The sequence below is a fragment of the Oncorhynchus masou genome, chromosome 1 (assembly GCF_036934945.1).
Source record: "Oncorhynchus masou masou isolate Uvic2021 chromosome 1, UVic_Omas_1.1, whole genome shotgun sequence".
Taxonomy (NCBI): domain Eukaryota; kingdom Metazoa; phylum Chordata; class Actinopteri; order Salmoniformes; family Salmonidae; genus Oncorhynchus; species Oncorhynchus masou.
The window spans coordinates 42,363,052-42,387,703 of NC_088212.1; the positions used below are offsets into that span (position 1 = coordinate 42,363,052).

The 24,652-nt window shown below is 42.9% G+C and overlaps 1 protein-coding gene across 4 annotated transcripts in view; it reads left to right on the forward strand.

The window, feature by feature from the left end:
* LOC135544687 (F-box/LRR-repeat protein 17-like) overlaps positions 1–24,652 on the forward strand; it is a 315,158-nt gene that overhangs the window by 93,836 nt on the left and 196,670 nt on the right. For 2 of the 4 annotated variants that reach the window (XR_010456362.1, XR_010456360.1), the window contains 2 exons: positions 5,137–5,244; positions 14,706–17,098. Coding sequence is in view for 1 of the 4 variants with exons in the window: in XM_064972507.1 (XP_064828579.1) it covers positions 5,137–5,244 (108 nt within the window). In the remaining 3 variants the exon portion in view is untranslated. Of the gene's footprint in view, positions 1–5,136; positions 5,245–14,705; positions 17,099–17,844; positions 18,015–24,652 lie in introns of those variants that run through there. The other 2 variants (XR_010456361.1, XM_064972507.1) reach the window with 2 other exon arrangements.

Below are 24,652 nucleotides of genomic sequence, written 5' to 3' on the forward strand. Positions count from 1 at the left end.
AAACCTAGCTCAGGGACCAAAACTGAACCCTTCAGACTCTGAATGAGACCATTAAAAACCAGATCCCCTCCGAAAAGGCTTTCAGACCTCTGTGAGCTAGGCACTCCTCTTTTCATCTTTTTAAATCAAGACCCGAGCGAGAGTCTGAGGAATGAGTGAAGGGTGTAGAGATACTGTTCCCTAGTGTTTTGCACGCACACATACACACACTACTTCAATGGACGGTACAGTTCGTCTGAAACCGTGCCCATCCTGCCCTGTAACGCTGTGCTGGGATAGGATTCTCCTCTCTCTGTCTCCCTTCTCACCTGTTATGAGTTAACACACACACACAGGTCTGATGGACAGTTTGAATATAGGCAATCCATGATTTGTTTGCCTTGGTCCAGACGGCAGTCATTTTGGAATCATGTCAGTATGTTGGTTTAGATTCTGTTGGTACTCAAACTGAAAATGTTTTCCTGATGGTCTATTGGCAGAGTGAAGGTTTGCTTTCTGGCCAACCTGCTTCATATGCCAGCTGTTCAAATCATGTCCCGGCTGGATGCAGAGTACTTTCCTATCGAAAAATACAGAAAAAGACTTGGGGTGCATCTCAATAGTCTAAACTGATCACCTCTTCCTCATCTGCACCGATCTGAAAACGCACAGTAGGAAAAACCTCAATTTTTCTCTCGCTCTCGGTCTCTCTCATTCCCACGTATGGAGCACAGAACTATATTATTATATTTATATCTTTGATTATATTCTATTTCAAATGGATTGCAACGTACACTACATTACCAAAAGTATGTGGATACCTGCTTGTCGAACATCTCATTCCAAGATCATTGGCATTAATATGGAGTTGGTCCCCCCTTTGCTGCCATAACAGCCTCCACTCTTCTGGGAAGGCTTTCCACTAGATTTTGGAACATTGCTGCGGGGACTTTGCTGCGGGCGCTCCAATTCAGCCAGAGGCATTCGTGAGATCGGGCACTGATATTGGGCGATTAGACCTGGCTCGCGGTCTGCGTTCCAATTCACCCCAAATGTGTTTAATGGGGTTGAGGTCAGGGCTCTGTGCAGGCCAGTCAAGTTTTTCCACCCGATCTCAAAAAACCATTTCTGTATGGACCTCACTTTGTGCACAGGGGCATTGCCATGCTGGAACAGGAAATGGCCTTCCACAAACTGTTGCCAAAAAGTTAGAAGCACAGAATTGTCTAGAATTTCATTGTATGTTGTAGCGTTACGATTTCCTTTCACTGGAACTAAGGGGCCTAGTCCGAACCATGAAAAACAGCCCCAAACCATTATTCCTCCTCCACCAAACTTTACAGTTGGCACTATGCATTGGGGCAGGTAGCGTTCCCCTGGCATTTGCCAAACTCAGATTCGTCCATCGGACTGCCAGATGGTGAAGTGTGATTCATCACTCCAGAAAACGCTTTTTCCACTGCTCCAGAGTCCAATGGAGGCGAGCTTTACGCCACTCCATCCAGCCGACACTTGGCTTTGCGCATGGGGGTCCTGTGTGGCTCAGTCGGTAGAGCATGGCGCTTGCAACGCCAAGCGTCGTGGGTTCGATTCCCGCTGGGACCACCCATATGTAAAAGTAGTGGCCCCAGCCGACTTGTAAGTCGCTTTGGACAAAAGCGTCTGCTAAATGGGATATATTATTATTATATTATGGTGATTCTAGCTGCACAACTATTGAAACCCATTTCATGAAGCTCCCAATGAACAGTTCTTGTTTTGACGTTGCTTCCAGAGGCCTTGGTAGTGGGTGTTGCAACGGAGGACAGGCGATTTTTACGCACGGTCCCATTTTTTGAGCTCGTGTGGCCTACCATTTTACGGCTGACCTGTTGGTGCTCCTAGACATTTCCACTTCACAATAACAGCACTTATAGTTGACCGGGGCAGCTGGAAAGGTGGCAAAGGTGGCATCCTGTGATGGTCACTGAGCTCTTCAGTAAGGCCATTCTACTGCCATTGTTTCTCTATGGAGATTGCGTGGCGGTGTGCTCAATTTGATACACCTGTCAGCAACTGTTGTGGCTGAAATAGCCGAATCCACTAATTTGAAGGGGTGTCCACATACATTTTGTGTATATATAGTGTATCACTGGCCAACTCCGACTTCCGTTCAGATCATTGCTTTGGAATGGATTTCTGTGAGCTGTTTGTCCTTTTCATCTGTGGGAGCGTTTCTATAAAAAAAACTATTTAAAAATAGATGAGATATGAATATAGCTTTTACATTTGGCTTCATTTGAGGACTTTGTTGAGGCAAGACAATCATGTGTAGCTAACTTCAGTCTGAGCAGGAGTAATGGATGGTCTGTTGGCTGAGCAAAGCAGAGACTGATGAGCCTCCTCTCTGTTCCTCCTGCTCTCTGTCTCTCGCTCTCCTTGGTGTTCCATCTTCCTCTCCCTCGCCCTGATAACCTTTAAGATAACAAAAAGACGACGGAGAGAAAAATGGGACGAAGGTATGGAAAATGCGACCCGAGTCTTTGACCTAAAGACCGGAGTGAAAGAGAGGGGGAGGAGAGAGGAGAAATATGTTTTTCTCGCTTTCACAAATGAAGACGGATTTAGACCTGGGAACTAGGTGAGGGGACACGCTGGCCAATCAATGTTGTTTCTGGATAGAGAGCCAGACAGACTAGGATCAAGCAGACAGGACAGTCTGAGGTGGTCCCCCTTTGACATAGCTGCATCGCAGGATGTTTAAGAGACGTCAGAATCAGACTGATTTAACATGGGAGAGTCTCTGATCAGCAGTTGTTCAACACAGAGGTCAATAGCAGTATGTGTGTCTGTGACTGTTTTCTTTGATCATATCGGATGTGATTAGAAAGAGTCTTGCTTTGAAACGGGCGGCAGGTAGCCTAGCGGTTCAGATACGCAAGCCAGGGAAAAAACACGTTTTACGCGTACCGTGTGCAACAATAAAACATTTTTAAATGGCGTGTTTGTTTCTAAGAGAAAAGGGTGTGCTTTGAGAGGTTTCAGTGTGCGTTTGCAAAATTGTGTGTGTGTGTCACCGGATTCACTGATGAGGTTCTCTCAGACCGTAATCTTCATTTGCTTCCCACCTATAGCCGTTTAAACTGCTGTTGACCCCGGAATAGTAAAGACGACCAGTGTTCCTGCAAGGCCACCTTCCGGATTATGTTCAGTAGGGCGACAACATTTATTCAAACCTACTGAAACTGGGAGGTTTTGTTTTTCCAAGATTTACAACCCAGCTGGTAATGGCATGCTGGACAAATGACCGATTTCGCATTCAGATCTGCCACTAAGGCTGTTTGCCAGGCTCAGTGGCCAGTCCAAACCCCGTCTCATCTGGGACAGTGGAAATGATGTGCATATTCTTTTATCTTTCATTATGAACATGATTCATGGGGGGCATCACAATAGTCTCTGAGATGATGCATCTTTTCAGTGTGAACACAGTGGGGAAGCTGGGAACGTGTATGTGTGTTGACTTTGTGTGTTTGTGTGTGATGTGTGTGTGTGTGTGTAGTCTTTTGTAGAACAGTATACCAGAACCCCATGGGTTCCTCCTCTCACGTTTCCCCTCCTCGTAATGCTCTCTCATAAACATCAAAGCAGCTCGTTGATTTATATGGAAAACATCCCGTTTCAAAGGGCATGTCTGGCTTTATTAAATGAACAAGGATATTGGTATTTTGTGTTATTAGCAATGTCAGCACTATATGTAATCTGAGAAGCGCTCAACCAGGGCTAAACCCCAAAACACACACACACACACACACACGTTTGTTTTACTATCTTTCTGGGGACCAAACAATTGATTCCCATTCAAAATCCCATTTTCCACAAAACCTAACCCTAATTCTAACCTTAACCCTAAACCTGACCCCTAAAATAGCATTTTCTCTTGTGAGGACTGGCAATGACTTCTGGTCCCCACAAGGATAGTAAGAACCAAACACTCACGTTGTTTCCATGGCACTGCTCTAGCTCAGCCTTTGCTCTATACTTTAGTTTGTCTTGCAACCTAGTGTGGGATAATATGGATCTGGAGGTCTGCAGTCCCGCGCCTACGCCTCCCATCTTGTTTCTTCGGTCTCTGTGGAGTTCATGCAGGACCTATTGGAGCGATACGGTTTCTCTTCCTAGCCTCCCTTTTATCCCCCGTTTCACCCTAGTGTTCTCTTCTTTCATCTTTATATTGACCAAAATGTTGTGTGCTTTGGGGTTTAAATGAGAGAGGAACAGGGAGAGTCGACCAGCCAACTGAATACTGTGAGCTGTTTTTTGTCGTTTGTTTTCTTTGTGTGTTCTCAGTTTGATATCAGTGGAGAAACGGACAGTAATCTCTCTTTCTCTCTCTCTCTCACTCTTCTTGCCCCCCCCCACTCTGTGTTTGATATATATTAGCATGCAACTTCATAAAATGGCCAACGTTTACCCGTGTGTGCGTGTGAGTGAATGCAAGCTATCATTCCCATCTTTCAGAGAGCAGATACACCCCTGCTTAAGCAAAGTGAGAAAAAAATGCTCTCATTTTCATCAATGCCGCTCTCTGAAGAATTTGTGTGGAATCCATATTGATATCGTGAGAGGGACCGGGACAATGTTCTCCCTGCGTATTGATCATCAATCCATAACGAGCTGTTTGCGTTTCCTCCTCGGTGGAGAATGGAGACGGACTAACCCATCACCGCTCTACGCCCTGGACCAACTGCCTGTCCCAGTCCTTAAACCGCTACCCCTTTTTAACTTTTTATTCCCCCCCTTCGTTCCCTCTCCTCTCTCTTCCAGCAAATCAAGTCAACTTCAAAGGGAAGGAGAGGCATTGAATGTTGACACCGCGATAGGGAGAGTGCAGTGACAGAATATCTGATGGGCATTAAATATAGAATGGAGCTAATCACACACAAAAGACCAGGACACCCGGTTTTGACCTTGTTTCTGTTGGAAAAAAGCAGAGAGAGAAATACTTACTAGATACAGTACTAACTATTTGTGTCAGGCTTCTAGGCACACCGATATTAGTGTTGTCAGACACACAGAGGGTAACTCCAAATGCTTCCAAATGTTTTGGTCGACTTTCTCTTTGAAAAAGCTCCAACACGTTGAAATGTTAACCCTTCCCCTCCCTCTCTCCTCTGTCAGGTGACTGATAAGTCAGTGAGGGCGTTTGCCGAGCACTGTCCTGAGCTGCAGTTTGTGGGCTTCATGGGCTGTTCTGTGACATCACTGGGAGTCATCCATCTTACTGGGGTGAGTAGGCTTCATAAAATGGCCAACGTTTACCTGTGTGTGCGGGTGAATGAATGCAAGCTATGGTGTGGAAATCAGGTTTTCCAAGTGTCAAGCAGGCTGTGAACACCTGGTTAAATTAAGGTGGAATAAGTACATACATTAGCTGAATGCCAAGTAAAGTAAGTACTCTGTAGAAGCAGTTTTTATATTTAGAAATGAAAGTTATTGTTATTGAGGTTTGCAACTTTCCTGAAATACGCTTTGACTACAGGTCTGAGTGTTTTTGTAACTTTCAAAGTAAACTTTAAATCTCCTGAAAGTGTAATGAGACGAATCCTAATACAACACCCTGCTGTTTCACTATTACCATGCTAATGAGAAGGGCTTCGTGGTTAAAGATATCACACACACACACACACACACACACACACACACACACACACACACACACACACACACACACACACACACACACACACACACACACACACACACACACACACACAGTCACACAGAATGTCAATTATCAGGTAATCCTGTGTTTTTTTGTGTTTTCAGTTTCAGTACTGCTATTTCCCCTTTTCCACCTGTAATGAATTGATCTTTGCCTGTGTGCACGTTGGTGTGTGTGCCTCCTCAAATGCAATTACACTTGTGTTAATGAGAGGAGAAGCCTGATGCTCTGCCTCATTATTAGATTAAACAGCAGATTAATTTATTTTTCACGGTCTGGCCGATCAACCGAGCTGTTTGCTTTGACCTTGGGCATGCCGCTTCAGAGAAATATAATGATGCTAACAATTCATTATCATATTAGCATACCTGCAGGTAATTGGGGGATGTGAACCCACGCTAGATAAGTGAAAGTTATCCCTGTGTGTTCATGGAGGTTACTGTTCATTAGAACATGAGGTAATTGTGTAAAACCAAGAGAAGACTTAGTTCCATGGCATATGTTCAGTGTGTGTTTCTGCGTTTGACACCTTACTCTTCAGTTTCCTGGTCTCACACCAGCACCATAGTAACCCCCTCTCTCTCTCTCTCCCCGTCCCCCCTCTCGTTCTCTCTCTGACTAACCAGAGGTGGTAATTATCAGCGTTTCGACTTGGATTCCTCGCCTCATTCAGTTTCGGTCAGCAGCCATTGGAAATATTCTTCCGTTTTGAAATCGTTGCATTTCTGATTACTCCCGAGGACATCTGCCATCGCTCCGTCTCTCTCCTCTCTCCTCTCCTGGCTCATTTTGTCTATTGTCACGCTCGCTCATATCAGTGCGTTCTTCCAAACACTCCTGAGTTATCAGGAAAAATCCATTACTTTTATTAACTTCTCTTGTATTGGTTACTATTAATTTACCTTTGCTAGACTTTGTAGCCACTTCTGAGAAACGACATTGCGAGCGGGATTCAATTCAAGTTGTATTTTTATCAAGTGAGCTGCCATTTCAAGTAGCTCACCACCAGGGTGTAGAATAAAATAGAATGTTTTGTAGCAGTAATTAAATTGTAGGCAATTAAATAAAATATGCTTAAATTGTATCCATTTTAGGGCCATGGGAACTAATAGATTTTGTGATATACAACCACACAACAGAATATCTGTCACACAACAAAGGGACACATCTTAATCACCGAAGGCTTGTAGCAGTATTAATGGTTATGTTGACGTTGGTTGTCACATCCCAAGGCATGGTAATGGATACGGGATCAGGTTGTGTGCGTTCATGCGTCTTTGCCGGTGGCCTCACTCGTCTCGTTTTACTTCTCTGGTCTGCTTGGTGGATCCTTCACCAGATGAATGTTTTCCTTCATTTGCCTGTGTGCGTTAACCTCCGAGATGAATCTCTTTTTCGGCTCGAGGGGTCTCGCTTGAGTAAGGTCAAAGGTCAGACCACAGAGGTGGGACCGGAATGAATGAGGTCTAAGTGTGTGGTTGGACCAACCCAGCTGGAGTTTGACCTTTTTGTTTTTGTTTTCATGACTGTGTGTAAAGTGTCTGTGCGTGCATGCCCATGTGAGTATTAACAACAGTATCGGAGTTAAACATGGTGAAAAATGACAGTGTGAGATTTCCTTTACTTCTCTCTCTAGCTCTCTAGCTCTCTCTCTCTCTCTCGCTCTCTCGCTCTCTCTCTCTGACCCCTAGTAGCCTAGCCTGCGATCCGCTTCATGCTTCCTTTGAAAGCCGAACTGAGACTCAGCTGAGGCCATCCCCTCCCCACATCTAACAGTTTCATTATCAAAGTAGTGAGGGGAGAAAACACCCTGACAGACGTCCATTACACTGACCCCTCCAACCCTGTATATGGAGCTAATGGTACATCAACACATCCCTCTCTGTCTGTCAAACGCACGGCGCTCATTTGGAAGTCATTAACTCAAGGTCGTCCATATCAAACTCCGTAAGAGTGTTGTTCAGGGCCAAAAAGCCTTCACTCCCCTGCCTTAGATGTCTCAGTGAAGGGGCTCCACTTTTCCACAATGCCCTCATACATCACATCAGTCTCACATCAGCCTCCCCAGCGCTGCAGAATGTGGAGTGTGGAATGCCTTTGTGTGTGTGAGACTTCTCAGGAGAGAGGTGGCCAGAGACCAAACAAAATGGGCTGTTTCTCGAATGTCAGAAAGGAGCCATGTTGGAAAGGGCAATGGATGTGTCCTTTTTTTATTTGACATTGTGTCTCTGGTGTTAATTTGAGACTTGAAAGACGAGTTATTTTAAAATGACTTGGCCCGTCAAATAACATTTACGCTGAGCAAGGGCTGGTGAGAAGGAGATTTTACGGTTTTCTCGTTAGGGTTGGGCTCAGTTCAGAGTTTGGGAATTGACTCCCATTCAGCTCATGAGTTGAACTTCAAATTGAATTGGCCACACCCCACAGGATGTAGAATTTGAATTTAAGTGGCAGGAGTAGAATTGAATTCGGTGCAATTCAAATAAATTCCACTCAGTCATCGAATATGAGTTTCATTTGAAACATACAGCTCACACTTCCAGATACCAAATAATACATCACTTTTCCCTGGAAACAATGTTCATATACTCTTTTAACCTTAGTGCTTATATTTCCACCAACCATTTCATTTGTTTGGGTGAACTTGTGGTTTAAACTAATGCATTCTGGAAAATGTAGTATTTCCGCCATTTTGAACCAAATTTAAGTGATGAATGAAATGTAATTGACTTGGTATATTTGCGTACATGTTTTTTTCCCCCCTTGATCGTTCATTTTAAGGGTGTCCTGAAAATCAGCTGTTTCAACAATATTTTATACGCATGTATATAAGGACATGTTTTGTGTACAAGATATATAGTTGTATAGACTACACCTAATATAGCATAGAAGAGGCATTTGAAATTCTCTGAATTTAATTACTTTTCCTTTCACTTAAATTCAAATTGCAATTCTGTGTCCTGTATACTACTTTAATTCAAGAATTGAACTGAAATTTGAGGTATTCTTCATTTAATTCTGAATTGAGCCCAACCCTGATTCTGGTATTTACCAAGAGATTATCTGATAAAAATGGACAAATTTTGACGCTTACTTTAAGTAGCATTATAATCATTATTTTTCATTTTTTAAACATTATTTACGTGTGTGTGTGTGTGTGTTTAGAGAGGGAAACAGAGGCAGAAAAATAGTGATAGTGATGCACAGAAAGAGGCAGGCAGGCACATGCACCCCATGTAGGACTCACCTTCTCTGGGGTTGGTGGAAGCCTCTGGTCCCTTATCTCCTCTCCCTGACTGGAACAGACAAATACATAATCACAGTGTGCCCTCTGAGCCCTGCGAGCCAACCCCTCACTCCGAGATAAGACCAGAACACACACAGGTCTGGGGGAGAGGAGAGGAGGGGCGGGTGGGGAGAAGACTGAAGGGAGACAGGGGATGAAGGGGTGTGGAATTATAGAGTAATACTCATTTTATTCACAGCCATCGGGTGGAAAAGGGAGAAATGGAGGATGTATAATTTTTGGTGGTGCTTCAAGAATAATAATCCTTTCCTTTTTGGATAAGACTTCCAACCTGGGGACCGTCAAAAGGCGGGGGTGTACATAGTGAGGGTGTGCGTGTGTGTGTGTGGGGGGGGGGTGCTGCTAAGTTAAGGGTTAAATAGCTTTTCCATATCTTCTGTAGCCTTCGAATCAGATGGGAATAAGCTCTGCCCAGCACTAAGACTGACTGACTTGTATTCTATAGCCTGGAGGTGTGTGTGTGTGTGTGTGTGTGTGTGTGTGTGTGTGTGTGTGTGAGAGAGAGAGAGATGGTGGAGGTATTGTGTGGTATGTGGGTGCAGGGGTTGTGTGTTTGGGGTGGTTGTTTATTTCTTAATAAGTGTGTGTATGCATCTGTGGTGTACAGAATGAGACCTCTATCTATGGTGTTATGTGTCTGTATCTTCTGGGTGTCAGTGGGGTCAGACTCTTTGTGACTGAGTGATGTCACGTCCTGGTAAGCCCTGGTCATTTGGCTTAGTGCACTGGAGAGGAACTGACCCTCTCTCTCTCTCTCTGTCTGTGTGTGCGTGTGTGTGGTATTTCCATGTCTCACCTCTTCCTATCAGCTATTTACAGATCATTAGACATATCAATGGTACTAGAATTTAGGCTCTCTCTCCGGACCTGTACAGGCCGTCGGTCGCTACATGAAATAAAATATAATGGTTCAGACTAATTCAACTACTGGTACAACTAGCTGGCTCCACTAGGGCCCAGTGTTTGCGAGAACATGTGCTGTGTGTGCAAAAAGCAGAATTATGGTAAGATAAATAACTACACAGATAAATATATGGCCTAGGTTTTATTTACTTTAGTGTTTGTTCTCCACTGGTTACCCTTATCGCAACAGGTCACACATTTTGCTGAGACGATTGCACACTGCGGTATTTTCATCTGACGGATACAGGAGCTTGTCTATATATGATTTTTGGGTCCTTGTAATCAGAGGGAAATATTTGCCAGGAGATTAGGAAGTGAAGCTCAGTTTCCAGCTCATGTTGTGGGCAGTGGACACACAAACCTGTCTTCTCTCGAGAGCCAGGTCTGGCTTTGGCGGCCTCTTTCAATGTTAAGGCTATGCTGACTGAGTCTGTACATTTGTCCATTTTTTTTCTCAGCTTTCTTTCAATCACAGTGGTCAGAGTCTGCCACTGTGTGTTTAGGGCCAAATAGCATTTACATTTACTTTGAGATTTTGTAATGCATTCCCAATAGGTAAGATCTTTTTTGGGGGGGGTTGTTGGTTGGGTCTGAGTGCTGTCCTGAGGCTTTGTTGGGTTAGTAGTGATTTGTGAACTTGCTTTCAAGACTCGCTGAATGAGGGGACTTTTCTCTGTTAATCTCTTTGCATTTCAGGGCTTTGTAGTGGTAGGAGTAGGGGTCGCTTGTTTTTAAGTGGTTAGAATTTGATGGCTTGTTTTTTGATATTAATTAGTAATGGATATTGGCCTAATTCTGCCCTGCATGCACTATTTGGGGATTTTCTCTGTACTCTAGGAATGCTTTTGCAGAATTCTGCATTGAAGGATTTAAGTTTGATGTTTGTAATAAAATAAAGTAAAAAGCATTGAAATCTTGATTGGTTAGTGGACCCCATACTTCATATCCATATAGAGCAATTGTTTTAATTGTACATTTGAATATGTTGAGCCAGGTCTCATTGAATTTGACTTTTGATTGGGTAAAAAGCCATTAAAAAAAGTGTCATTGTCATTGGTCTTGCTCTTTTTCCTCCCCAGTATTTCTACTTGCACATCATCTGCACATCTATCACTCCAGTGTTAATGCTAAATTGTAATTAATTTTGCCTCTATGGCCTATTTATTGCCTTACCTCCATACTCTTCTACATTTGCACACACTGTACATAAATTGAAAAATCTTTATTTTCTTTTGTGTTATTGACTGTACCTTTGTTTATTTGTAACTCTGTGTTGTTGTTTGTGTCGCACTGCTATGCTTTATCTTGGCCAGGTCACAGTTGTAAATGAGAACCTGTTCTCAACTAGCCTACCTGGTTAAATAAAAGTGAAATCAAAAATACAAAAATAAATCAAAAATTTAAAAAAGGTGCATATTCAATACATGTACCACAATACAGACCATACTAATATAGTTATCTACAAGTAGTTATACTTGACAAAAGAAAAATAAATAGTAATAATGGAAACGAGGACAAGACAGTATTGTCAGCAATAGTTATAATAGAGTTGTATCACTGAGTAACAGACAGACAGGACAGTAATATAAAAAGGAGAAGAAAATTGAGATAAAAGCTGGGGGGGGGGCTTGGTTCACTCTAGTTGGGTGTCAGAAAAAGGGTATTCTCTATAGGTACCCATTTTATAAATACATGTTTCACACTGAAGTCTTAAAGAATGGGTTATCCTTTCCATTTCATAAATCTCTTTAGATTTTGGACAACCGCTGGGTTGAAGCCAATTTGTAACTAATAAATACTTTCCCTGCCAATGATACCAGCAGATGTGACCTCATACAGCGGTCTTAAAATCCTGTGGGATTTCTGCTTCAAACACTTGGCAGAGGTCCCTGTACACCAAGTCCCAGAAGTTGCTCAACTTTGGACAGGACCATAATATATGATGGTGGTTACCTTCTTGTTCTCCACACTGCCTCCAGTGGTCACTGGCGGCGGTGATTCCGGGCTTTTTAACGTAACGTTTGGGGGTTGTTCTGAAAACATTTGAAGTCACTTTCCGCATAAATTCTCTCCAAGAGTTAGAATTTGTCACTATGAGTACCTCAGTACATAATGCCACCCTATTCTTGGTCTGAGAGAATCTTATCTATTTCTATCTCTTATTTACTTTTCAAATACAAAGAGTCACAATCATCAGTTGAAACAAGGTTCTGGTACAAAAGGAAGATACTGTTGGTGACAGGTTCTTGATTTTGATTCCTCGTCAGGAACAGTTCTGGTGTTTTGGGGCGCTGGATGATAGCCCAGACTTTATGCTTCTCTAGAAAGTGTCTGATTTTGTAAGAATGTATACACATCTCTCCTAGGTAGTAGGCTTGGGTGGTATACCGGGGGTATTTGGAAATAGCCACGGGATGTTTTTTCGATACCGTTGAAACTATTTCTTTGAGGTTTTTCAATACATTTGAATATTTGTAGCCATTTAAGGCAATACCTGCAGTCAACTTGTGCAGTGCGTTAGGAGACAAAGAAGATAGCGTTCTTATTTCACCTGTCACATTATTTTACATTACGAAGCCTACTTAGTTCCCCAGCGCAGTTGAGCCAGTCACCTGTTTGTTTGTAAATAGCGCAACAGGAAAAGTGGGAGCAGACGAATACAGCTGGGTATTGACAGGAGTCATGTTTTATATTGAAAGTCAAGTGTTTTGTTTGTTTTTTCAATAGAGTAATCAGGGACTTCACCGAAAATACATGAGTGCAACACAATCGACGTTCATTGGATGTTAACAGAAGTGCAACGTTATTTGGCGGGCAACCATACAAGTAAATGAGCTTACAATGAAACGGCAAGGTCTTTTTTTCAAAAGCGATGCATGGCCATCATATTATGAATGTTTAGGCTTATCATAGAACGAATGTAGCCAGCTGATAGAATGCCTGTTTGTGAAATCTCATCCGAGTTTAGAAGTGCAACTGAAGCTGAACTGAAAAATGAGTCTGATGCCAAGCAGAAATGACAATAAGAAGCATTTTAGATCTGTGTTTAGAAAACATAGCAAGATATTTCTTGTGTGTTTTATCTTCTTTTTTTTTCTACCGCGTGAAAAAGTGCAGAATTATGCAATAACATGACCCCTAGTTTACTTGCCATCTAAGTAAGTGTCTAAAGTATTAAGGGCATCATATTGTGTTAGCTTTCTGCCATGTTTGAGAAGGCAAAGCCCTTTGGGTGAGTTATTTGTACTGCTGCCACTGCTGTCTTGATTTCATTGCGTTTTTTGTCCTCTCCGTTCTCGGCCTGTTTGCTCCTCCCCCTCTTCTCCTATAGCAGCACAGACAGGCCTGTTGCCTTAGCAACTCCAGACTCCGCACAGACACAGTGTATAGACATGCTGCTGGAGAGCCAGTACTGTGTGCATCAAAACGTTGTTCATTTGTACAATGTCTCTCGTTTATATTCGCTTGTAGAAGTCCAAACTCACCAAAAATGGCATTTGGTAGCGCCTACCTATATATGTATAACTTAATCTAGATTGCCTGTCTTTGCAATTAGTCTTTTTTTCTTTTGTGCTCATTGGCATATTTAGCTAGCAGCCTCCATGCAAATGCGCTATTCTGGTAATAGGAGCCCAATGGGTTGTGTTTTTTTGGCGGCCCCTTGTGTACTAAACTGGTAATACCCTAAATCCCGGGGTGAGAGGAGGACGGTATGACGAAATGAAACTCGGGATACCGCCCATCCCTACTAGGTAGGCCAAACTCACCCTGTTTGCTGCTGGAATGACTTTGTGTCTCCATGGAAAAGTTGGTGTAAGTTGAGTCAGAGATGGTACAATGTTTTGAGACTGACGGGTGTATGGATATTTTCTGAACCACTCTCCAAATCTTAATTTTGAACTGAGACCAGGTGCTTAGCTCATGTTCTCTGTTATTGGAATTGGAAAATGGAAGAGCTGCCGGGGTATGGAAGTACACAAGGACTTCTCAATGTTGAGCCATTGAGACCCACTGTCATTAACAAGCCAGGTAGTCAATGGTTTAAATTGAGCTGCCCATTGGTAATACTTAAAGTTGGGCACAACTAGGCCACCCGACTGTTTAGCGAGTTGCAGTGTTTTTAATCACAATCGTGGGTGTTTTTATAAAACATGTGATCAATCAATTCAGTAGGTCAAAAGTAGAGGTAGTTGTAGGGATAGGGAGCATCTGAAATGGGTGTAGTAATCTTGCCAGGATGTTAATTCTGAAAAAACCTACACTCGATCCCTCCGATGTCAACAACTACAGACCAGTATCCCTTCTTTCTTTTCTCTCCAAAACTCTTGAACGTGCCGTCCTTGGCCAGCTCTCCCGCTATCTCTCTCAGAATGACCTTCTTGATCCAAATCAGTCAGGTTTCAAGACTAGTCATTCAACTGAGACTGCTCTTCTCTGTATCACGGAGGCGCTCCGCACTGCTAAAGCTAACTCTCTCTCCTCTGCTCTCATCCTTCTAAACCTATCGGCTGCCTTCGATACTGTGAACCATCAGATCCTCCTCTCCACCCTCTCCGAGTTGGGCATCTCCGGCGCGGCCCACGCTTGGATTGCGTCCTACCTGACAGGTCGCTCCTACCAGGTGGCGTGGCGAGAATCTGTCTCCTCGCCACGCGCTCTCACCACTGGTGTCCCCCAGGGCTCTGTTCTAGGCCCTCTCCTATTCTCGCTATACACCAAGTCACTTGGCTCTGTCATAACCTCACATGGTCTCTCCTATCATTGCTATGCAGACGACACACAATTAATCTTCTCCTTTCCCCTTCTGATGACCAGGTGGCGAATCGCATCTCTGCATGTCTGGCAGACATATCAGTGTGGATGACGGATCACCACCTCAAGCTGAACCTCGGCAAGACGGAGCTGCTCTTCCTCCCGGGGAAGGACTGCCCGTTCCATGATCTCGCCATCACGGTTGACAACTCCATTGTGTCCTCCTCCCAGAGCGCTAAGAACCTTGGCGTGATCCTGGACAACACCCTGTCGTTCTCAACCAACATCATGGCGGTGGCCCGTTCCTGTAGGTTCATGCTCTACAACATCCGCAGAGTACGACCCTGCCTCACACAGGAAGCGGCGCAGGTCCTAATCCAGGCACTTGTCATCTCCCGTCTGGATTACTGCAACTCGCTGTTGGCTGGGCTCCCTGCCTGTGCCATTAAACCCCTACAACTCATCCAGAACGCCGCAGCCCGTCTGGTGTTCAACCTTCCCAAGTTCTCTCACGTCACCCCGCTCCTCCGCTCTCTCCACTGGCTTCCAGTTGAAGCTCGCATCCGCTACAAGACCATGGTGCTTGCCTACGGAGCTGTGAGGGGAACGGCACCGCAGTACCTCCAGGCTCTGATCAGGCCCTACACCCAAGCAAGGGCACTGCGTTCATCCACCTCTGGCCTGCTCGCCTCCCTACCATTGAGGAAGTACAGTTCCCGCTCAGCCCAGTCAAAACTGTTCGCTGCTCTGGCCCCCCAATGGTGGAACAAACTCCCTCACGACGCCAGGACAGCGGAGTCAATCACCACCTTCCGGAGACACCTGAAACCCCACCTCTTCAAGGAATACCTAGGATAGGATAAGTAATCCTTCTCACCCCCCCCCCCCCCCTTAATGATTTAGATGCACTATTGTAAAGTGGCTGTTCCACTGGATGTCAGAAGGTGAATTCACCAATTTGTAAGTCGCTCTGGATAAGAGCGTCTGCTAAATGACTTAAATGTAAATGTAAATGTAAATGTTAATTTGGACTGATTTTACTCCCTTCTAGATAGAGGGGCGGAATGTTCCATCTGTCCGTATCTGCTCTAATTCTATTGATACAATACATTTTAGTGTAATTTGCTTCATACAAATGATCTAGACGAGCAGGTATGGTAATTCATAAATATCTTCTACTACAATTTGGCCATTTTAAATGACAGCAAGGCTTTTGCTTGCTGTGAAATGTCGCCTCCTATTTTCATGGCCTCTGTCAACATTTACTTTGTACCCTGAGTAATGACCAAACTATTTAATAATCTACATGGGATGGATGCCTGTGGCTAAGATAAATAGAGGAGAATGTCATCTGCATATAGGGAAATCTTATGCTCCTCTCCACCAATCTTAATACCTTTTTTAATATCCTCTTCATCCCTTATCATTTGGACTAAAGGTTCAATACAGTTATCAAACAGTAGGGGGTTCAATCCGTAACCAAGTATTGTCCCGCTTTCCAGAATAAAATAATTGGATATAGCACTGTTTGCATGAACTGAGGTTTTTGGATTTGAATAAAGTATTCTTATCCACAGGGATGCAAACTAGTCATCTTCAGGGGAAATTTGCCGTTTTGAATCCAAAATAGGTGACCTACGTGATTCGTGTAGATCCGATAAGAAAAGTTTCGATGACTACTGGCTGTATGCGAATGAGTGATATGCGTATTAGCAATACTGGCTGTATCCAAGGCTCAGCCAATCGTTCACATAACAACATAATGCAGCACGCGACTGAAGAGAGAGAAGACAACCAATTTGCTAGTTTTACAGCATCCGCGCGGGAGAGTGGAAAGGCAGTTTGTCATTTAATTTACAGCAGCGCGTCCCCTGAACGATAACGATAGGTAGGTGAGAAGCCTGACCACGGAGACATGGGTGGGAAGGGGATGAAGCGTACTTCATGAGCTGTAACCGAAAAACAACTGGCATTTAGAAAGTTTGAGGTGAGGGAGAAAGTGTGGTGGACCAAGTATTGTTCGCATTGTTAAGTATCTTGCAAGCTGGTTCAAATGATCTGTTAGCTAGCCAGAGAAATCATGGGCATTAGCCAATTTAATTGATAAAAATGAGTTTATGGGGTGAAAATTGGCTGGCTAATAAAGTCAGACCGATAACATTACAACGTCAGATGAGCTAACGTTAGTAATCTAACCAATCCGCTACGACTCCTTGCCTTTCATCAAGTTATAATGCGTTAGCTGCTTACTGGACCCTGGCAATCTGTGTGAAATGTCAGTTTGTTTGTTAGCTAACTATAACTAGTTATCTGTGCACTAATGTTTTCCCTCTACAGTATGTGGTTTATTTTCTGAATGAGAAAATTAGGTGAAAATGAGGCGTTGCTTGTTAAAACAAGTGGATTCAGGGATGAAGTGGAGCTGGGCCTGGCTTAAACTGGATGCCACCATAGAGGTGAAACGAACACCACACACTTTCCCTCTTTATCCCTTTTTCAATACAGTGGATGAAAAGGGATATGCCAGGTGTACTCTCTGCCTGAAAGAGGTCAATTATGCCAACAAAGGGTATCATGCTCTGCTGGCACATTGTAGAACAGATGTCTACAGGCAGAAAGTGTACAATCTAATAATGTGCAGTGTAGCCCAAAGATATTGCTTTTGTTGTGTTGAACTTGACAGTAACACGTGTGTGAGTGTGGGGGAGATTATTACTTTTTATTTTTTATTCAGTGAACATTATTTTTCGCCCACATGTAGACTTGTGCACTTGATCGATGTCTATAGTGGGCACTATAATAGAGAAAAAATAGAATGCCTGTTTGTTTCATTCTATTTCTACCTTAAAGATATTTTTTTCCCAAGTGCAATATTTAGATGTGTGTGTGGTCACAAGTGTTCTATTATAAAGGCTGTCATGGCTACCTGCAATATTAGTGTATTGTTCTTTCTCATTTGCAGTAGGTCTAGGTAACACATAGCATTGGATTGCTTTCTTTACGTTTTTTAGCTGCGAGTTAGGTTCACATGAACCACTTTTTATTTTTCACACAGAGACTGATCATGTAGATCATATTCTTTGTTGTTTAATTAGTTAACCTGCATTTCCCCCTAGCAGGGTTTTCTTTAGCATGTTTCAGTGCAAAACAAAAGGGCACCTTTTTGGACCCTCACCAGTTTGCATCCCTGTATCCAACTTAGAAACATTGGCCCGAAACAACGTCTGGGCTAGAAACTCGCAGGAAATCCGGTCAAAGGCCTTTTCTGCATCCAGAGAGAGGACCACAGCTTCCTCTCCTACTCTCCGGGAGTGAGCCATGATGTTGAGAAGCCTGGGGATATTATTTCCTGAGTACCTCCCTATTATGAACCCTGTTTGGTCCGGATGTATGATCGTGCTGACAAATCGCTTCAGTCTGTGACGGTATGCTTGTTGCAGTAGTCGGCAGTAGTCACAATTCAGCAGCGAAATAGGTCTATAAGATCCACATTCTGTAGGGTTTTTCACTTCCTTGTGGATAACAGTAATTAATGGGGGTAGCATTATATGATGATATATGCGTCTATCAAGATAGATTTCAAAGATTTTACTGAGTTACAGTTCATGTAACGAAATCAGTCATTTGAAATACATTAATTAGGCCCTAATCTATGGCTTTCACATGACTGGGAATACAGATATGCATCTGTTGGTCACAGATACCTTTAAAAAAAAATGTAGGGGCGTGGATCGGAAAACCAGTCTGTATGTGGTGTGACCCCCATTTATTTGCCTCATGCATTGCGGGGCACGTCTCTTTCGCATATAGTTGATCAGGCTGTTGATTGTGGCCTGTGGAATGTTGTCCCACTCCTCTTCAATTGCTGTGCGACCGTCATACATGTCGATCTAGAGCATCCCAAACATGCTCAATGTGTGACATGTCTAGTGAGTATGCAGGCTATGAAAGAACTGGGACATTTTCCTCTTCCATGAATTGTGTACAGATCCTTTTATTTATTTTTTTATTTCACCTTTATTTAACCAGGTAGGCTAGTTGAGAACAAGTTCTCATTTGCAACTGCGACCTGGCCAAGATAAAGCATAGCACTGTGAACAGACAGAGTTACACATGGAGTAAACAATAAACAAGTCAATAACACAGTAGGGACAAAAAGAGTATATACATTGTGTGCAAAAGGCATGAGGTAGGCAAATAATTACAATTTTGCAGATTAACACTGGAGTGATAAATGATCAGATGGTCATGTACAGATAGAGATATTGGTGTGCAAAAGAGCAGAAAAGTAAATAAATAAAAACAGTATGGGGATGAGGTAGGTGAAAATGGGTGAGCTATTTACCAATAGACTATGTACAGCTGCAGCGATCGGTTAGCTGCTCAGATAGCAGATGTTTGAAGTTGGTGAGGGAGATAAAAGTCTCCAACTTCAGCGATTTTTGCAATTCGTTCCAGTCACAGGCAGCAGAGAACTGGAATGAAAGGCGGCCAAATGAGGTGTTGGCTTTAGGCATGATCAGTAAGATACACCTGCTGGAGCGCGTGCTACGGGTGGGTGTTGCCATCGTGACCAGTGAACTGAGATAAGGCAGAGCTTTACCTAGAATGGACTTGTAGATGACCTGGAACCAGTGGGTCTGGCGACGAATATGTAGCGAGGGCCAGCCGACTAGAGCATACAAGTCGCAGTGATGGGTGGTATAAAGTGCTTTAGTGACAAAACGGATGGCACTGTGATAAACTGCATCCAGTTTGCTGAGTAGAGTGTTGGAAGCTATTTTGTAGATGATGTCGCCGAAGTCGAGGATCGGTAGGATAGTCAGTTTTACTAGGGTAAGTTTGGCGTCGTGAGTGAAGGAGGCTTTGTTGCGGAATAGAAAGCCGACTCTAGATTTGATTTTAGATTGGAGATGTTTGATATGAGTCTGGAAGGAGAGTTTACAGTCTAGCCAGACACCTAGGTACTTATAGATGTCCACATATTCAAGGTCGGAACCATCCAGGGTGGTGATACTAGTCAGGCGTGCGGGTGCAGGCAGCGAACGGTTGAAAAGCATGCATTTGTTTTTACTAGCGTTTAAGAGCAGTTGTAGGCCACGGAAGGAGTGTTGTATGGCATTGAAGCTCGTTTGGAGCTTAGATAGCACAGTATCCAAGGACGGGCCGGAAGTATATAGAATGGTGTCGTCTGCGTAGAGGTGGATCAGGGAATCGCCTGCAGCAAGAGCAACATCATTGATATATACAGAGAAAAGAGTCGGCCCGAGAATTGAACCCTGTGGCACCCTCATAGAGACTGCCAGAGGACCGGACAGCATGCCCTCCGATTTGACACACTGCACTCTGTCTGCAAAGTAGTTGGTGAACCAGGCAAGGCAGTCATCAGAAAAACCAAGGCTACTGAGTCTGCCGATAAGAATATGGTGATTGACAGAGTTGAAAGCCTTGGCAAGGTCGATGAAGACGGCTGCACAGTACTATCTTTGATTGATGGCCGTTATGATATCGTTTAGTACCTTGAGCGTGGCTGAGGTGCACCCGTGACCGGCTCGGAAACCAGATTGCACAGCGGAGAAGGTACGGTGTGATTCGAGATGGTCAGTGACCTGTTTGTTGACTTGGCTTTCGAAGACCTTAGATAGGCAGGGCAGGATGGATATAGGTCTAACAGTTTGGGTCCAGGGTGTCTCCCCCTTTGAAGAGGAGGATGACTGCGGCAGCTTTCCAATCCTTGGGGATCTCAGACGATATGAAAGAGAGGTTGAACAGGCTGGTAATAGGGGTTGCGACAATGGCGGCGGATAGTTTCAGAAATAGAGTCCCCCTTGCGACATGGGGCCATGCATTATCATGCTGAAGCATGAGGTGATGGTGGCTGATGAATGGCATGACAATGGGCCTCAGGATCTTGCCACTGTCTGTGCATTCAAATTGCCATTGATAAAATGCAATTGTGTTCGCTGTCCGTAGCTTATGCCTGCCCATAACCTCACCTACACCATGGGGCACTCTGTTCACAATGTTGACATCAGCAAATTGCTCGCCCACACGACACCATACACGCGGTCTTCGGTTCTGAGGCTGGTTGGACGTACTGCCAAATTCTATAAAACGGTTTGGAGGCAGCTATGGTAGAGAAATGAACATTCAATTATCTGGCAACAACTCTGGGGGACATTCATGCAGTCAGCATGCCAATTGCACGCTCCCTCAACTTGAGACATCCGTGGCATTGTGTTGTGACAAAAATGCACATTTTAGTGGCCTTTTATTGTCCCCAGCACAAGGTGCACCTGTGTAATGATCATACTGTTTAATCAGCTTCTTGAAATGCCACACCTGTCAGGATGGATTATCTTGGTAAAGGAGAAATTTTCATTAAAAGGGATGTAAACAAATTTGTACTGACATTTTGAGAAAGATCTGCTTTTTGAGCATATGGAACATTTTGGGGACATTTTATTTCCGCTCATGAAACATGGGACCAACTCTTTACATGTTGCGTATACATTTTTGTTCAGTGTAATAGTATAGGAGAGACTTTCAGCAAATTTCTTGTAGAATTCATTTGCAAAGGACTCAGTGTTTTGATTTATCATCACTTGCTTAATTTCAATTTCTGTGATCGGCGTGTCCGTTTCTTTCTTCTTCCTCTGAAATAGTAGGCAATTTAACGCTCTGAAGGAAGCCCTTAATCTCCTCCACATTTTTGCACTTATCAGTGGGTTTTTTTACAACGTATTTTACACAAGTCTGCAAATGCATCACAAATATGGCTGGGTTTTGTTAGAAAAGTATCATTACTGGTAGGCTTTATTTTCTTTCTTTATTTTCTAGATGCAGCCATTTCCACTTTTGTAATATTTCTTAGATTACATCATTTTCCAGAAAACAGCTTTTTAAGTTCCACTCTTGCCACTTCCATCTCCTTTAAGATGATCTGGGATTGCTGTTGCTTATGCTGCCACTGTAATTCACATTTTTTATTTTCAAGCGTGACTATAGGCCTCACTTATTTTCCTCTTCTATTTTCTTTTTTTTACAGACGCAAAGTCAATTATATGCCCTCTCAGGTACACTTTGGCACACTCCCAGAGAGTAACAGGCGACATGTCAGGCAAAGCTTTGATTTCAAGCTGTTGCTTTGTCTCTGATTCAACAAATACCTTAAATTCTATATCATTCAGTAATCCAGTGTTAAACGCCATCTTTTAGACATTCTATTATTTCTTATTGGAGACTCACAGGCCGATGGTCGGACAGTGATGGGTAGTATGTCGCACTTAGTTACTCTTTGGAAAAAAAAGTGTTGTGTGGGTTAGAATAAAAAGTAGGATGCACATGGTGCCAGATGTCCACCAATCCAGCCTTCACGCAGCTATTCTTAAGTGCTTTACTCATTTTGGAGAGAACGTTGGTTGCAGGAAGCTTGTCTAGATTTGTTTATCACACAATTAAAAATCACCTCCGATTATAAGCACCCCCAGGTGCCTTATTCAGAATGAAATGAAATATATTTTTTAACGAACTGTAGGTTATTATCAGTGGGAGCATAAACATGAAGTAAGGAGGCATCTGTCCCCCCATTAATCAAAATACATATTTCTTCAGTATCTTGAAGTTGAGAAGAATGAGAAAATTGAACCATCCTCTGTATTATAATGGCCACCCCACACCTACCTCACTGATGGCAAGGACAATAACTTGGTTAGCCCATGATCTACAAAGTTTCCAGTGTTCTATACCAGATAAATGTGTTTTTTTTTGTAGAGGCTACTTGCTATTGTTTCAACTGCCTTTTGTATTTTCCAGTCTCGGGAATTCTTTTAGATTTCCAGTCATGTGAAAGCCATAGATTAGGGCCTAATTAATGTATTTCAAATGACTGATTTCAGTAAAACCTTTGAAATCTATCTTGATAGACACATATATCCTCATATAATGCTACCCGCATTAATTACTGTTATCCACAAGGAAGTGAAAAACCCTACAGAATGCGGATCTTATAGACCTATTTAGCTTTTGATCTTCACAAGAAAGACTTGAGCTTTGGGGTAAAAATGTATCTCCACTCTTAAAGGGGTTATGAGTCCATTTCAAGTCTCAAGGATATAGCCTACACTTAAATTGAATAATTGTAAGATGGCCAAATGGAATTTTTCAGAACTGTGTTTAATTATCTTGTTTAATATGCCATTGTTACCACAGTATTTTTCCCCCTCAATTCCTGTTCAGTGAAGTGGAAATCTAGTGAATTTTTTTAATGAAAAATTCATATTTCTGCAATTTGTCTTGTGCCTTGGTGAGGTTGTACATACGGTTTTAAAATGGATTAACCCATACTCTATCTCCATTTTGTGTCTCCAATTATTATATTTTTTGTTTGTTGAGTGATTTCCAATGCTCCAAGAAATAATTTACATTTATGGACTCCTCAATTAGGCACAGTTGTTTTTGGGTATGTTCAATCTTTTTATACTGATGGTTATGTCTTATGTGTAACAACTCCATAGGTGGAGTGTGTTACATACGTGGTAGTCAGACAAGGCAATTCACTTCTTAAACATAGCAAATGCTCCAAGTCAAATCTGGCCATAAATACTGGGGAAGATAGTATTTTACCCCAGAGCAAAGAGAGCTTCAAACCTTAATCATATTGGGGTTCTGGTCCAACGATTGCGACAGAGCTTCAGCATGTTTCGCTCTCCTGTGTGAATGCCACTGCAAAGCCTATGTGCTGCTGCAGCCCTAATTGTGGCCAAGTGTGCAGCTGCAGTCAATTATGTCTCTGTGGAGAGCTGCCACACCTTGTAACAAGTCAGTTAGCCACCAGATGGGGACAAAAGCGGGCCTGTCCCATCCTTACACCCCATGGGTGCTCACAAATGTGACCCACCACCTGGAATGTGGTACTATGTTTAAGGATTTGAAATTGCGTTTTTTTCCATTGGATCAAATCTGACTTTAGTGCAGGTTATGTTGTACTTCACATAACCGTTTCTGGTAAACACACTATATCAAATATAATCTATGTTTCTTTGTCACATGCACAGGATACAGAAGGTGTAAACGGTACAGTGAAATGGTTACTAAGCATAGTAGCAATATCAAAAACAGAAAGTATACAGATAAAAATATATTATGCTTTAAATAATTATTAGAGGACGCTTACCCCGGCACACTTGTATAAATTGATGGGCCATGTGAAAGAAATGCCATAATAAAATGTATTTATAAAGCCCTTCTTACATCAGCTGATGTCACAAAGTGCTGTACAGAAACCCAGCCTAAAACCCCAAACAGCAAGCAATGCAGGTGTAGAAGCACGGTGGCTAGGAAAAACTCCCTAGAAAGGGAAAAACTTAGGAAGAAACTTAGAGAGGAACCAGGCTATGAGGGGTGGCCAGTCCTCTTCTGGCTGTGCCGGGTGGATATTATAAGAGAACATGGCCAAGATGTTCAAATGTTCATAGATGACCAGCAGGGTCAAATAATAATAATCACAGTGGTTGTCGAGGGTCCAACAGGTCAGCACCTCAGGAGAAAATGTCAATTGGCTTTTCATAGCCCATCACCACCCCCAGCCACATCTAGCTTAGTGGATGGGTCACTATTAAGGTTGCAAAGGGTCGGAAATTTTCCATGGGAAGTTAAGCCCGGGAATTTTGCTTAACTTAATCAAAACAGTTAGCTTATAACAGTGAACCTTTTTTTGTGGGATACACATAAGGCAATTCTAGGTCTTGTGGCATATTTTAATGAAACTATCCCCAATTCAATGGAATTGCAACCCTTTGCATGCACAGTGCATTCTTCCATCACATGTACAGTTGATTCTCAAGATCTTGCACACGAATGAGATGCTTTTGAGCCCACACTACTACACTGTCTGAGCCTAGGACTACATGCTTTCTGGTAAGTTTTGATTACAATACTGGGTGGGGTGAATATACTTTATGACATACATTATTTTTTGACAACTAGTAAATAGTAGCCTACAGCAAAGT